The 16,818-nt window shown below is 39.2% G+C and overlaps 1 protein-coding gene across 1 annotated transcript in view; it reads left to right on the top strand.

The window, feature by feature from the left end:
- The window catches only part of PIK3CB (phosphatidylinositol-4,5-bisphosphate 3-kinase catalytic subunit beta), a 188,295-nt gene that overhangs the window by 157,529 nt on the left and 13,948 nt on the right, over positions 1–16,818 (top strand). Inside the window, exons 17-19 of the mRNA XM_025377335.1 lie at positions 115–293; positions 1,121–1,230; positions 2,666–2,744. Of these exons, the coding sequence (XP_025233120.1) occupies positions 115–293; positions 1,121–1,230; positions 2,666–2,744 (368 nt within the window). The remainder of the gene's footprint in view (positions 1–114; positions 294–1,120; positions 1,231–2,665; positions 2,745–16,818) is intronic.

The raw sequence follows: 16,818 nt of genomic DNA on the forward strand, positions 1-16,818 counted from the left end.
GTGTGTATGTTTATGAGTCTGTGTTGGGAGCAGGTGTTATTGATTGATGTCATCACATGATATTATATTACTTTTAGTCAAATGAATTTTTGGTGTGGGGAACTTATTTTTCAGGTTGAAGCACTCAATAAGTTAAAAACTTTAAATAGTTTAATCAAACTGAATGCAGTGAAGTTAAACAGAGCCAAAGGGAAGGAGGCCATGCATACTTGTTTAAAACAGAGTGCTTACCGGGAAGCCCTCTCTGACCTGCAGTCACCCCTGAACCCATGTGTTATCCTCTCGGAACTCTAGTAAGTGACTGTACTTTGCCCAGTGAATCTCCTATGAATAACAAGCAGAAAGTCACTGCCTTAGGGGAGTAGTAGGGTCAGCTGTCAGCCTCAAGAAGTAGAATATAATTAAGGAAGGAAAATCTTAAACGTTCTCTGAGGCTATGCTTATATTCAATAGGATGTATGCTTATCAGCTAAACTTACCTGTGGATTCAGTGAAACTTATTACAAATGAATTTATATTTCAATTATATGTAATTAAATTTATTTTCTATATTACTGATATGTAAGAGTTGACAATCCTAATAAGCAAAATGTTGCAAACTATAGTAAATTATTTACTGATTGATTTTCCTATTTTAAAATGAGATCTTGTCTTGAGTGAATTTGGCAACTTATTTCTCACTTTCTCATTCCTTACAAAAGTAATAATGGAAAATAATCTGTATTCAGTATACTATCAGTATTCAAATAAATCCCTTGTTAAGAAATCAAAAATGGTCTCAAAATAGTTCTAATTTTAATCCAATGATTTGTTCTAATTTTTTATTCACTAAATGTAATAATGTAAAGTTAAGCAAATGAAACGAGAGGAGGAATGTTAAGTGGAGAAGGTGAGAAGGGAATCTTGGGTTTTGAGTCCAGCCTATTTTGCGTTAGTATATGCCACCCAAGGCTGTCCTCATTGTTGCTTTTCTACCAAGTGGGACTCTTCTAAGTCTGACTCTTCTGCAGACCGGAAAGGAATAGATGAGGAGTTTTCCCAAGCCTATTATATCTTGGTAAAATTATAATCTTCTGTATCATTACACTGAAGTTGACTCATTTTCCCCACATCATTTCAGTGTTGAAAAGTGCAAATACATGGATTCCAAAATGAAGCCTTTGTGGCTGGTATACAATAACAAGGTATTTGGTGAGGATTCAGTTGGAGTGATTTTTAAAAATGGTGATGGTAAGTACTGAGATTTTTAACATCATCAAATGTCTTAGAATTTTTCATTTGTTGCCATTTTGCTTTGTCTGAAAGGTGATGTGTAGTGTAAGTGTGTAACAGTTTGCAGCCAGGAAGGTAGCTATTAATGGTCATAAAGTCAAATTCAGCGTGTCCTAAATGCCTTTTTTTCCCTCTTATAAAATGATTTATACCATTCACTTAAATACACTGTCCTAATGAACCTTCTTTTGTTTCCGCCTACAAAATACAAAGTGCGCCTACTCCTTTGATTAAAAAGCTTTTGAAATACAAGATATTATTTTTCCTTTTTTTTTTTTTTTTTGAGACAGGGTCTCACTGTCACCCAGGCTGGAGTGCAGTGGCACGATCTTGGCTCACTGCAACCTCCACCTCCCAGGCCCAAGTGATCATCCCACCTCAGTCCCCCAAGTAGCTGGGACTACAGGCACACGCCACACCTGGCTCACTTTTTGTGTTTTTTGTAAAGATGGGGTTTCACCATGTTGACCAGGCTGGTGTCGAACTCCTGAGCTCAAGTGATTCACCCACCCCAGCCTCTCAAAGTGCTGGGTTTACAGGCATGAGCCACCATGCCCAGACAAGGATATTTTCAGTAATATATTCATACGTCCTGTTTCAGTGACAGCAATATTGATTTTGCTGCCATTGTTTTGTATTTTAATGAAAGTACCTGACAGACCCAAAATTTGTAAAGGAAATGCCTCTGAAGTAATCACACCAGCCAATAGTCAGTGGTGACTTGTTAGTTATGTGACTACAAACAAGTCACAGAAAACTAATTGAGCTTCAGGTTTTTCACATCCATGAGGATTATAGCATCTGTATGTCAGGGTTATTAAAAGGAATTGAGATAACATAAGTAAATGTGCTTATCAGAATATGTGCTTACAACTTACAAAGAACTCATAGGGTTTTGCTTAACATTTAATGTCACTTGATCATACAAATGTCATTATGTGGATGTCACTAGTATTATGTGCTCTATTCCCTGAAAATACCCTTAGACATGATAATAAATTCAGCCATTACAGTTTTGTATGCAAAATGTGATGCAGTTACTTATGTGATCTTAAGAACTCTCTGTGTAGTTGTAAAAGCGAGCAAGAAGGAAAAAATTAGCCATGTAATTAATGTAATACACATACAGTGTAATACAAACAGTATTACAGCATACAGTTAGTACAGTAACTTACACATGGTAAACAATTTTTTAAAATCTTTTAATTTAATGTCTAAAATAATGTCACAGGGACATGCTATCCAAAGAGTGTAATATTTGTTATAAAATTAGTGAAAATATTAGCACAGCATTTGTTAATGTTTTTAGTTAATTCTGAGTTAGTCTTGAATTAATTAGTTACAGGGCATAAAAGGGAAAGCACTTGTAATGAAGCAGTTTGTTTTCCCTTAGATTTACGACAGGATATGTTGACACTCCAGATGTTGCGCTTGATGGATTTACTCTGGAAAGAAGCTGGTTTGGATCTTCGGTGAGATCTAGTCTTTTTTTTTTTTTTTTTGGATCTAATGTTGTTGTCTTCCCACAGCAAAATATCTAGAATTTCTTGTTAATTCCTTCCCTCTTGGTCTTATTTTTAGTTGTTTTTCATAATAATATTTATATAGCACTTTACAATGTACTTTCAAATATGTTGTCTTGCCTAAACTTCTTCAGTTTAAAACTACACATGTGACTGAAATTCCAGAAAGAAGGAATAGGTTTGAATTTTAATAAGGCTTGGACAGACAGCAAGAATTACATTCCAGCCTATGGTTTTGAAAGATGTACTGTGGGTCATGGCAATGACAAAGCCAGAGAAAGTCCTGTGCCTTTTTATACTTAGTCTGGGGACATTCATTTCTCTACCTACCAAGGGAAAGGAGAGGAAGATGTTTAGGTGCATTCTCAGGTTTTTAGCTTGCCACCGTCAATAGGGGTAGATAGTGAGCAGAAGAAGTTTGTGGTGTGGTGACAGAAAAAAGGAAACATAAAATCAAGCCTCAGACTGGGAATTGTATTCACAATGAGCAGAACAGGGGGTAAATATTTAAAGAGCCCATAGAAATGAACATAAGGAAAAGATGTGAAAAGGCATTTTATAAAAGGTATAAAAATAAAGTAATAGGCATGGTGGTACATACCTGTAATCCCAGCACTTTGGGAGACCAAGGCGGGCAGATCACTTGGGGTCAGGAGTTTGAGACCAGCCTGGCCAAAATGGTGAAACCCTGTCTCTACAAAAATAATAATAATAATAAGCCACTATAGGCATGTGCCTATAGTCCCAGCTACTTGGGAGCTGAGGAAGGAGGATTTCTTGAGCCCAGGTGGTCAAGGCTGCAGTGAGCCAAGATCACGCCACTGCATTCCAGCTTGGGTGACAAAGTGAGAACCTATCTCAAAAAAGGAAAAAAAAAGAACTCTTAACTTTTAAAATGGAATTATTTATGTACTTTCATAATATATCAAACTGTATATAAATTCTAAATATTTCATAATTTCTATTTTTATCTTATTGACTCCTGAACTATTTAAAATTACAGCTGGATACAGTGGCTCTTGCTTTTAATCCTAGTATTTTGGAAGGCCAAGGTGGGAGGATCGCTTGAACCCGGGAGTTCAAGACTGCCCTGGGCAACAGAGCAAGACTCTATCTCAGTAAATAAATAGATAAATAAATAAAATTTAATTTCCAAAGGCATACTTTTTTGTTTATCTATGATTTCTAATTTTATTGTGTTGTTATTGTATCAAGTATATGTTCAGATCTATATTCTCATTAAAGTTCAGTTTGAATTTGTCACTTCATAGATGTGTTACAACCTCCTATTATAATTGACATTTGTCGTTGCCTGCCTGCAGTCTTGTCAGTTTTTATCTTGATCTTATATTGGTTTTTTCTTTTTTTGTTTGTTTGTTTTTTGAGTCAGAGTCTTACTCTGTCACCCAGGCTGGAGTGCAGTGACATGATCTCAGCTCACTGCAACTTCTGCCTCCTGGGTTCAAGCAATTCTCGTACCTCAGCCTCCCGAGTAGCTGGGATTACAGGCACGGGTCACCAGGCTTGGTTTATTTTTGTATTTTTAGTAGAGACGAGGTTTCACCATGTTGGCCAGGCTGGTCTCAAACTACTGGCCTCAAGCATTGATCTTGTATTTGTAAATCTGTGCAAGGTTTGGTTTCTTTTAGCCTCTGTGCCCTCCTTTATCATTAAGAAATATGCCTCTTAATCCCTAGTAATTTTGTTTTAGTCTGTTTTGTCCAAAATTGACATTTGTATACCAGCTTTATTTTGGTTAGTATTTACCTTTGTATCTTTTATTTTTAACTTTTATTTCATTTTATATTTATCTCCTGTAAATAGCATATAGTTGAATTTTTTTGTGAGGATGGATTTACTCCAATATGAAAGTATTTTATTAGGAAATTTTAATTGTTTATTGTGATTACTGTATACTTATTTATTTCTACTATCTTATTGTATGTTTTATATTTACATCCTTGTTTTTGTCCTTTTTCTCATTTCCTTTTGTTGGATTGATAGAGTTTTAAAATTTTCATTTTCTCTTTCTATAAAATACTTTTACAATTCTTACTTATTAAAAAAAATTTTTGTGGCTAGGCACGGTGGCTCAAGCCTGTAATCCCAGCACTTTGGGAGGCTGAGACGGGTGGATCACAAGGTCAGGAGATCGAGACCATCCTGGCTAACATGGTGAAACCCCGTCTCTACTAAAAAATACAAAAAACTAGCCGGGCGAGGTGGCGGGCGCCTGTAGTCCCAGCTACTCGGGAGGCTGAGGCAGGAGAATGGCGTGAACCCGGGAGGTGGAGCTTGCAGTGAGCTGAGATCCGGCCATTGCACTCCAGCCTGGGCGACAGAGCGAGACTCTGTCTCAAAAAAAAAAAAAAATTTTTTTGTTAGAGATGGAGTCTCACTCTCACCCAGGCTTGAGTGCACTGGCATAATCATAGCTCACTGCAGCCACAAACTCCTTAGTAACACAATCATAGCTCACTGCAGTTACAAACTCCTGGGTACCAGCAGTCCTCTCACCTCAGCCTCTTGAGTAACTAGGACTACAGGCACGTGCCACCATGCCTGGTTCATTTAAAAATTTTTTTGAGAGTCAGTCTCTCACTATGTTGCTCTGTCTGGTCTCAAACTCCTGGCCTCAAGTGTTCCTCCCACCTCAGTCTCCCAAGTTTACAGGGATTACAGACATGTGCCACCATACCCAGCTCATATAGAATCTTTATATGCTGTATTATTTATTTTAGGGAATATTCTTAAGTTTTTAGACTGCATATTTGATTTAACAAATTCTTTTTTTTTTCTTTTTTTCTTTTTTCTTTTGAGACAGGAGTTTTCCTCTTGTTGCCCAGGCCAGAGTGCAGTGGCACAATCTCGGCTCACTGCAACCTCCGCCTCCCGGGTTCAAGAGATTCTCCTGCTTCAGCCTCCCAAGTAGATGGGGTTATAGGCATGTGCCACCATGCCTGGCTAATTTTGTATTTTTAATAGAGACGGGGTTTCTCCATGTTGGTTAGGCTGGTCTTGAACTCCCAACCTCAGGTGATCCGCCCGCTTTGGCCTCCCAAAGTGTTGGGATTACAGGCGTGAGCCACGCGCCCGGCCTGATTTAACAAATTCCAAAGTTAATCCATAACTTAGCCCTCTTCTTGATCATTATAGGTACTTTAGGATAAATTCTACCACTTATATTTTAACTAATATTTAACAACTCCTTATATTAGTTATTTGTTATGGTGAATTTTTACTAGAATTTAGTATATACAATTTTAAAGATTTCTTTATTCACCATTGCTTTTTGTAACATACTCCCTCACTCCAGGTTTTGTCTAAAAACGAATTTATATTACCCTCAATCTTGAGTAAGGCTGGGCACGGTGGCTCACACCTGTAATCCCAGCACTTTGAGAGGCCAAGGCGGGTGGATCACCTGAGATCAGGAGTTCAAGACCAGACTGACCAACATGGCGAAACCCCGTCTCTACTAAAAACACAAAATTAGCAAGGCATGGTGGCATATCCCTGTAGTCCCAGCTACTTGGGAGGCTGAGGCAGGAGAATCTCTTGAACCCAGGAAGAGGGGGTTGCAGTGAGTGGAGATGGCGCCATTGCACTCCAGCCTGGGCAACAAGAGCGAAACTCCATCTGAAAAAAAAAAAAATCTTGAGTAATAGTTTAGCTGGGTATGGAGTTTTTGTTTATTATTATTGGGATACAGTATAATTGTCATATCACAATTCACTGGTTTAGAGTATACATTTCAGTGGTCATATGCATTTTCTGAGTTGTGCAACCATCACCACAATTAATTTTACAACATTTTTATCAACCCTCCAAAAACCCTGCACTCCTTAGCTGTTACCCCCATCCCCCTCCCTGAAACCACTCCAACTCTAGGCAACCACTAATTAATTTTCTATAGATGTACCTTTTTTGGACATTTCATATAAATAGAAACACAATATGTAGGCCTTTGTCACTGGGCTTCTTTATTTAAGCATAATGGCTTCAAAGTGTATTCAAGTTTTAACAGTGACCAGTATTTCATTTCTTTGAATCATTGTCAAGCAATATTCTTTTGCAAGGATGTGCCACAATTCATACATCAGTTAATGAATATTTTGGTTGGTTTCACTATTTTGCTATTATGATAACTGCTATAAAACAATACATAGATAAATGTACACAATTAATGCTATAAACATTTGTGTACAACTTTTGAGTAAATCTGTGTTTTAAATTCTTTTGGTAAATACCTAGGATTAAAATTACTGGGACTGATGTTAACTTTATGTTCAACTTTTTGAGAAACTATCAAACTGTTTCCCACACACCTGCATCATTTTACATTCCAACCAGCAGTGTACAAACGTTCCAATTTCTCTTCATTCTCACCAACACTTGTTATTGTCCATCTTTTTTTAATTATTGCTACCCTAGTAGATTTGAGGTGTTATCTCATTGTGGATTTAATTTGCATTTTTCCAATGACTAATGTTGTTGAGCAGCTTTTATGTGCTTGTTGGTTATTTGTATACTTTCTTTGATGAAATTTAGATCTATTTAGATCCTCTGCTCATTTGTAAATTGGGTTATTTGTCTTTTTATTGTTAAGGTATAAGAATACTTTATATATTTTGTATACTAGACCCTTCTTAGATAAATTATTTGCAAATATGTTTTTCTGGTTGTTTGTTCACTTTAATTTTTAAATAGTATGTGTGGTAGGAATCTAACTTTATTCTTTTCCATTTAGATATATAGTTGTCTCAGCACCATTTGTTGAAAAGATTATTCTTTCTTCATTGAATTATCTTGGCATCTATGTCAAAAATCAATTGATTATACATGTGAAGGTTTTTTTCTGAACTCTAAGTTCCATTCTATATGTCTGTCCCTATGTATAGTTTTGATTACTGTGACTTAATAATAAGTTTTTAAATCAGGGAGAATGAATCCTCCAACCTTTGTTCTTTCTCTCTTTTCATTTATCTGGGATTGTGTTAATTTTTCCTTTGTTTCTGAATAAGAATTTTGCTACTTGATAGGTTTTCCTTCAGCATGTCTAATACATCATCCCACTTTCTTCTGGCTTCCCTGGTTTCTAATGAGAAATCAGCTGTTAATCTCATTTAAGATCCTTGTAAGTGATGAGTCATATCTCTCTTGTTCCTCTCAAGATTCTCTTTATTTTTGGCTCTTGACAGTTCGATTATAATATGCCTACTTCTATTAGAGTTTATTCTACTTTGAATTAATTGAGCATCCTGGACATATATATTATTGTTTCTCAGTGAATTTGGGGAGTTTCTGGCCATAATTTTTTCATATATTTTTTCTGCCTCTCTCTCTCATCTCCTCCTGAAACTGCCATTATGCATTTATTGCTATGCTTGATGGTGTTCTACAGGTCTCTAAGGCTCTGTTCTTTTTTCTTCATTATTTTTTCTTTTGTTTCTCTGATTATAGATAATTGACCTATCCTCAAGTTTGCCAGTTTTTTATTATGCTGGAATCTGCCGTTGTGCCTTCCTGGTGAATTTTTAAATTTCACTTATTGCCCTTTTCAACTCTGGAATTTCTGTTTGATTCATTTAAATAATTTCTATCTATTGATAGTCTTCCTTTGTTGATACATCATTCTCAGTTTTTTCTGTTTTGTTTGTTTTGAGATAGAGTCTCGCTCTGTTGCCCAGGCTGGAGCATAGTGGCATGGTCTCGGCTCACTGCAACCTCCACCTCCCAGGTTCAAGCGATTCTCCAACTCAGCCTCCCGAGTAGCTGGGACAATGACAAGTGGCCACTATAACTCCTGGCTAATTTTTGTACTTCTAGTAGAGACAGGGTTTTATCATGTTGGCAAGGCTGGTCTCGAACTCCTGACCTCAAGTGATCCACCTGCCTCGGCCTCCCAAAGTGCTGGGATTACAGGTGTGAGCCACCGCGCCTAACCTTGTAGTTCTTTAGACATGGTTTCCTTTAGTTCTTTGAACATGTTTAAAATAGGGGTTTTTAAATCTTTGTGTAATAAGTTCAAAATTTGAGTTTCCTGAAGGACAGTTTCATTGAATGCATTTTTCCTGTATATGTGCCATGCTTTCTTGTTTCTTTGTATGTCTTATACTTTTTGCCAAAAACTGTTCACTTTAAATAATTTTGCAACTCTGAAAATCAGATTCCTTCTCCCTTCAGGATTTGTTGTTGTGGCTGTTTGTTTATTTTAGTGACTTTTTGGAACTAATTACGTAAAGTTTGTATTTTTTGTCATGTGTGGTCACTGATGTCTTTGCTTAGTTTATTGGTCAGCTAATGGTTGACCTGATTTTCTTTTTTTTTTGAGATGGAGTTTCACTCTTGTTGCCCAGGCTGGACTGCAATGGCACGATCTCGGCTCACCGCAACCTCTGCCTCCCAGGTTCAAGCAGTTCTCCTGCCTCAGCCTCTGTAGTAGCTGGGATTGTAGACATGTGCCACCACGCCTGGCTAATTTTGTATTTTTTTTTTTTTTTTTTTTTTTTAGTAGAGACGGGGTTTCTCCATGTTGGTCAGGCTGGTCTCGAACGCCGGACCTCAGTTGATCCACCCGCCTCAGCCTCCTAAAGTGCTGGGATTACAGGTGTGAGCCACCGCGCCGGCCTGACCTGATTTTCTTAAAGGCCTGGAATCCACCCCTCTTCCAGTCTGCTGAGGCACTTTATGTGCATGTTGGGTCATGCCTTCAATAGTCAGCCTGGTAGTTCAGAATTGTGCCTTAGCCCTAACTTTCTGCTTTCACAAGGCCCCCACGTTAGCCATAGTTGAGAGCCAGGGCCTTGTAAGCTCTTTCTTCTGCATGTATACAGACCTGGGAATCCACAATAGTATCCATGCACATGGCCTTCTAGATTCCTACCAGTAATTTTGGAGCTTTTCAATGCACCATATGGACATCTAATTACCTATCTTTTCCTTTTAAGCTTTCAGTTAGCTTGTTGGTTCCCCCAGCTGTTATTTACCCCCAAGACAGCTTCAATGTTAAACAGATGCCTCTGAGTGTTTTTGAGAAACTCCCCAGGAAAAAGGCAGTTCATGCTAGGTGAGGTCTGAGTCAGGTCAAATAAACATAGTATTGTAAGTGGGATCTTCCTGGAAACTACCAGAGAGGCCAAAGAATGACAGTTCTGTGGGAATTGGGCTTTGAAGGAGCTCCAACTTCATTTTTCTTTCCCCTGGTGGCTGTCAGACTTGCATTTACCATGATTGTGGGCTGTTTGTTGTCAAGGCTACCACATAACTGGGAAGGGGGTTGGGACTAGGCTATGGTAAAACAAAAGAGATTCAAGGGGGTTTGTGTGTGTGTGTGTGTGTTTTAAATAAACACTCGTTGGATTGCTGCAAGTCTTTGTTATATTTTCAGAACTCTAAAATAGTTGATTCTGACAATTTTTGTCCATATTCTTGTTGCTTTTATGGAAAAGTAGATATTCAGAGTTTGATATCATTTGGCTGTAGAAGTTTGAAATCCAAATTGACTGTTTTCCTCAGAAGCCTTGAGGATATTATTCATTTGTCTTCTCGTCTCTATTTAGAAGTCTGTTCTCAGTCTAGTTATTGGTTCTTTGTAAGTAATGTCTTTTTTACACCTTAGTGCATCAAAAAGTTTCTCTTTGCCTTTAGTGTCTGCAGGCACAATACACAATTGTGCGTGTGTATTTCTTTTCTTTTTTTATCACCATTTTCATTGTGCCTTTTCAAAGAAGTCACATCTTTTAGTTTCTAAAAACTTTGAACATTTCCTTCAGTATTGCAGTTCTCCTACTCTCGTCTTTTTCTGCAGCTCTAGTAGATTTATGTTAAACTTTCCTATTCTCTCCTTTATGTCTCTTAACTTTCCATATTTTCTATCTTTTCATATCTTATTATAACAGTTTTACTCAAGGCCGGGCGCGGTGGCTCAAGCCTGTAATCCCAGCACTTTGGGAGGCCGAGACGGGCGGATCACGAGGTCAGGAGATCGAGGCCATCCTGGCTAACACAGTGAAACCCCATCTCTACTAAAAATACAAAAAATTAGCCGGGCGAGGTGGCGGCGCCTGTAGTCCCAGCTACTCGGGAGGCTGAGGCAGGAGAATGGCGTAAACCCGGGAGGCGGAGCTTGCAGTGAGCCGAGATTGCGCCACTGCACTCCAGCCTGGGCAACAGAGCGAGACTCCGCCTCAAAAAAAACAAACAACAACAACAACAAAAAAAAAAAACAGTTTTACTCAAGTCTCTGTGTGCTCTGGCATTGACACCAGGCTGAGTCTTTCCATATCTTTATGTGACTTTCTTAGTAATTTCCTATTCTTTTTCAGTTAATTAATTATCTCTGCAACAGTGTTTACTCTCCTGTATTGTATTTTTTTCTGCTTAGACTGTCTATTCTTTTACATCTCTTTCATTTTAAAGTCTCTCTCTCTCTTTTTTTTGGATGGAATCTCGCTCTGTCGCCCAGACTGGAGTGCACTGGCGCAATCCTGGCTCACTGCAAACTCCGCCTCCTGGGTTCACGCCATTCTCTTGCCTCAGCCTCCCGAGTAGCTGGGACTACGGGCACCCACCTCTGCGCCCGGCTAATTTTTTGTATTTTTAGTAGAGATGGGGTTTCACCATGGTCTCAATCTCCTGGTCTCGATCTCCTGACCTCGTGATCCACGTGCCTTGGCCTCCCAAAGTGCTGGGATTACAGGCATGAGCCACCATGCCCAGCCTTTTTTTTTTTTTTTAAATGGAGTTTTGCTTTCTCGCCCAGGCTGGAGTTCAGTGGCACGATCTTGGCCAACTACAATCTCCACCTCCCGGGTTCAAGCGATTCTCCTGCCTTAGCCTCCCCATTAGCTGGGATTACAGGAACCTGCCACCATGCCCGGCTAATTTTTGTATTTTTAGTAGAGGCAGGGTTTCGCCATGTTGGCCAGGCTGGTCTCGAACTGTTGAACTCAGGTGATCAACCTGGCTCCATCTCCCAGGTCAAAGTGCTGGGATTACAGGCGTGAGCCACCACGCCCAGCCTCAAGTCTCTTTCATATTGCTCTTTTTTAGTTCTTGGGATATTACTTTTTCATTTATCTGTGTAACTTTATTCATTTCCTGATATAGTTAATAATACTCAGTTTTGAATTCATTATTGATGGATATTATGTTTTCTGTAAAGGTCCTTTGCTTCCTGGGTTATGAATATATCTGTAAAAATGAGTTTGTATTTTGTTTGTGCTGTTGCCAAAGGCCGGTACACACGATCAACCAGTTTTTATGTTAACTCCCTACCTTCAGACCATCACACCTCATAGTTTATATTTAGATCTCACAAGAGAGTGTGGGAAGGCTTGAATTTTTGCACTTACATGAAACTTTTTTCTTGCCCACCCAATTTCTGGGGGTAGATGGGAAACTTTATACCACATCATCAGTGAACAGATATTTCAAGTTCCAGTCCTCCCAGACCTCAGCTTTGTGTGGTGTGGGATATGATGAGGTTTCTCTTCAAATAATTTGATCAATCTTTTATTCTTTAATTCATATTACCCCCTGCTTTTTTTCTCCTTTTTCTCCCTTTTTTTCCTTTTTGCCTTTGTTAGATGCGCAGGCACGCCACAGTACCAAGCGTTATCAGTAGCAGCTCACATTCCTTTCCTTATTTAGAAAGAGGACTAACTTTCTAGCTCATTACAGATACCCCTTCCCCTTCCTCTCCACTTTTTTTTTTTACGTGCCCACCCTATCTAAAAATAATCAAATGTTTAGCTAACCAGGATTAGTTTAGGTTGTACAACCCGACCCCAGCCAATGGGGAAAGAGTACAGGGGCAGGACTTGCGTCAGGAATAAAGGCTCTAGTGCCCCTTTGTTCAGGTGTGCTCTCGTGGCAACTGGCGAAGAAGGCACCCCTCTGCGCAGTAGTAAATTTGCTTTCCTAAGAATCCTTTGTTCCCCAGCACTTTGGGAGGCTGAGGCAGGTGGATCACGAGGTCAGGAGATCGAGACCATCCTGGCGAACACAGTGAAACCCCGTCTCTACTAAAAATACAAAAAAATTAGCCAGGCGTAGGGGCGGGCGCCTGTAGTCCCAGCTTCTCAGGAGGCTGAGGCAGGAGAATGGCGTGAACCCGGGAGGCAGCGGAGCTTGCAGTGAGCAGAGATCGCGCCACTGCACTCCAGCCAGGGCGACAGAGTGAGACTCCGTCTCAAAAAAAAAAAAGAATCCTTTGTTTAAGTGTTCAGTTTCCTTAGGATTTTGAGCCTTAGTCCAAACATTAGTTCGATGTCGGGTCCAGATTCTACCTCATGGGCCTAAGTCCATGACTGTTTTTGGTGGGCATTGAAATGTCAGCCAAGTCTAACTTCCTGAGCCACTGCTGTGAGCAATCTCTATTTTTGGAACCTAGAGGTCTTTTTTTCTTTCTTTTTTAGCCACACCCATTTATAAAACCTTTGGACTTATCATATTTTTAATGTGATTTAGTATCTACCGCTACTTAGTCTACAAGGTTGCTAGAAACGGTTAGACTTGACATCGACTTTGTTCCTGCAAGATTATAGTATCTCCTGATTAATTTCTTAAGTTTCAGTTATAGTCTGTTCATTATGAAATATATATGTAGCCACCCTTTATTATTAACTGACCCAGGCATTGTATTAAGTTCTTCTCGTAAGTAATATCATATAGGCTTACAACTCTATAGGGCTATGTTATTTCTTTTTAACACATTAAAAATTAAAGTGCTAGAGATTTTAAACAAAGGTTACAGAAATATTAAATGGCAGAGCTAAATTCAAATCCAGGACTGTCAGACTCTAAATTAATGTCTGTTTATTATTTTACCCATCTGGCTAAGTGAGAAAACAATTGTGGTAAGACATGTCTAGTACTAATCTTGGTTTAACAAAGTATAATGGTGCCTAAAATACCTAAATTTCCTTTTTTTTTCTTAAAGAAATAATATTTTATTTTTAGGTTTTTCAAGTTACACTTTCCAGTAGTGTAAAGGTAGAAAGAGCAATTTGATGTGAGTGTTGTTCCTTTAATGGGATTGTAGATGGGATTAGAATAAAGAAAAGAGATCATAATTCATCTAAAAAGGACACCGTGGCTACCACAGGTGACAGATTTTTTCTTTTAAATTAGGAGGAATTTCTAATGCAGCTGTGTAAAAATAGAATTGGTAGCTTTGAATAGGTAGCAAGTTTTTCAGCCACTCATAAGGTATACTGCATAGGTGAGGGGAATAGGTCACTAGAATAAACTGTCTGCTTGAGGACCATAAACCCAGTTGGACCTGGGCTACCTGTTTTTGTAAATGAAGTTTTACTGGCACACAGCCATTTAGTTACATATTATGGATGGCTGCTTTTGTGCTGCAACTGCAGAGTTGAGTGTTTAGTCTGTAGTGCCTAAAATATTTATTGTCTGGCTCATTCCGGGAAGAGTTTACCAACTCCTTCTATATAAAGTAAATCCCCAGGAATATGTTTTTACTTGACTGATCCCACAAAAAAGGAGGGAAACTTCAAGCTGAAGTTTAGTAATTCATTTGTTCTTTCCAAGGCTGGCACAGAAGCTACACAGTGGTCTTCTTTGCTAATAGTAGATTCACACCATATGATGAGCCTCATTTAGTTATGAAAAGCTAAGCTAAAGACTATTTCCTGGCATTCTTAGTTCCATCAGCCTAATTGAAAACCCCAACCAAGTTATTCTTAATTTTGATTTTATTTATCTAAATGTAAAGCACATTTAGCATCAAATGAAGTTCATTGTGACCTCAGACAATGGGAGGCAGCCACATGTGGGAGTGCTGGAAATAAATCTAGTGTCTAGCTGATGGGAAACATTGTGTGAAGAAAAAGGAACTCGTCTGTCCAGAGGAATCTTTGCTGACTTTTTGTACTCTGACCCCATGTTTTTAAAAAATGAAGGACTTTAATTTTTTTTAAGTTCATTTCCAAACTGATACCTTTTTCTCACCAAACCTTTTTTACTGTTTCTATAAATATATGTGCTCCAATGTTTCTATTTTGTTTGTTTTTTCTTTTGGCCAGCTGTTTAGGTTAAAGTGGGTCACGTAGCACACACTCTTTTAAGGTCAATCCCAAATCTTGAGGTACCTTCTGTACATTACTATTTTAGTACTTGTAACAGTGCCATGTTTGCATGGTTTAAAATGCATATTGCTCGTCTTCATTTTTCTGTGATGTTCCAAAATAATCTTTTGGTATCTTTCATGTCAACTTAGATCATTTGTAAGACACTGATATGTTAGGACACCTTGACCTCCTTTGGCGAACAAGTAATAAGCAAATCTTATAGGCTGGGTACATGTAAACCTATCTGGCCTTGGGTAGATTTGCCAGTCCTCTGCATGCCCCCACTCCACCCCAACAAATACATGTGAAATCAGTTTTTTGACAGTTGCCTCCATTAAGACTTCATATCCGAATTACACTAATGGAGTTTACCTTTTACATCCCTTTTTTTTTTTGAGACAGGGTCTCACTGCATCACCCCAGCTGGAGTGCAGGGGCACAATCATGGTTCACAGCAGCCTCAACCTCTTGGGCTCAGGTGATCTTCCACCTCAGCCTCCTGAGTAGCTGCCGTAGGCACCTGCCACTATGCCTGGCTAATTTTTGTACTTTTTGTGGAGACGAAGTTTCACCATGTTGTCCAGGCTGGTCTTGAACTCCTTGACTCAAGCAGTCTGCCCACCTTGGCCTCCCAAAGTGTTAGGATTACAGGCATGAGCCACCACGCCTGGTCTACTTCCCTTTTAAGAGACCTATACAAAAGTTATTTAATGACAGTGGTGTCAGCAGTCTCAGAGGGTTGGAGGAAGAAGGTGGAAATAATGCAAGCATTAGGTAAAAGATTTAAACTTTTCTCCTTTGGAAGCCATGGGCTAAGGTACTACTCAGACTTTGGTCATTGTGTCGGAATCAAAATCAGAGATAAGAAAGAAAAATACCACATATTCTCACTCATAAGTAGGAGCTAAATAATATATACACATAGAAGCGGGGTATGAGTTGATGGGCAATGGGGACTTAAAGGGTTGGCATGGGTGGTTGATGGTAGGTTGCTTGGTGGGTACAATGTGTGTTGCTACAGTGAAGGCCCTGACTTCACCACAGTGCAATATATCACTGTAGCAAAATTGCACTTCTACCCCATGAATATATACAAGTTGTAAAAAACAAATTTTTAAAACCAGATAACTTGCTATATACCTGTTTAGAGTAAGGATATGGTGCTGCCATCCCCGTGTTGTAGAATTTATTTCATTTTTAAATGCTTGATTTAGTGTGAAAGGTAACAAATTGCTACTTGAGTCAGAAAGTCTGAGAAAGGAGGGTAAACATTACTGAAATTGTAGTCTTGGCCTTTATAAGAAGTGTAGAAGTTGAGTGCAAAGGGGACCTAAGTGAGATGATCAGGGCCCAAGAGTTTGTCCCCATTTTGACTTCTGTCAAACTGTGTCTCTGAGAAGGATGTTTTTCCTTCTCATTGTGAACATTCTACCCTCAAGGCACTGAAAGCTTTTATCATTGCCTGCTTTTGAAAAGGAAGTTATTGGACTTCTGCCTACTTTGGCTGCAACTGGAGTGAGAGGAGATGCAGGAAAGTGAGAAAGTGCTCTTTAACCTGGCAGTGTTTGCTTTACATGTGTTATGTCATGATAAGAATAAGGGGTGTCATTAAAAACATTAATGCTGGCCGGGCGCGGTGGCTCAAGCCTGTAATCCCAGCACTTTGGGAGGCCGAGACGGGTGGATCACGAGGTCAGGAGATCGAGACCATCCTGGCTAACACGGTGAAACCCCGTCTCTACTAAAAAAAATACAAAAAACTAGCCGGGCGAGGTGGCGGGCGCCTGTAGTCCCAGCTACTCGGGAGGCTGAAGCAGGAGAATGGCGTAAACCCGGGAGGCGGAGCTTGCAGTGAGCTGAGATCCGGCCACAGCACTCCAGCCTGGGCGACAGAGCGAGACTCCGTCTCAAAAAAAAAAAATAAAAAA

The sequence above is a fragment of the Theropithecus gelada genome, chromosome 2, assembly GCF_003255815.1.
Source record: "Theropithecus gelada isolate Dixy chromosome 2, Tgel_1.0, whole genome shotgun sequence".
NCBI classification, from domain to species: domain Eukaryota; kingdom Metazoa; phylum Chordata; class Mammalia; order Primates; family Cercopithecidae; genus Theropithecus; species Theropithecus gelada.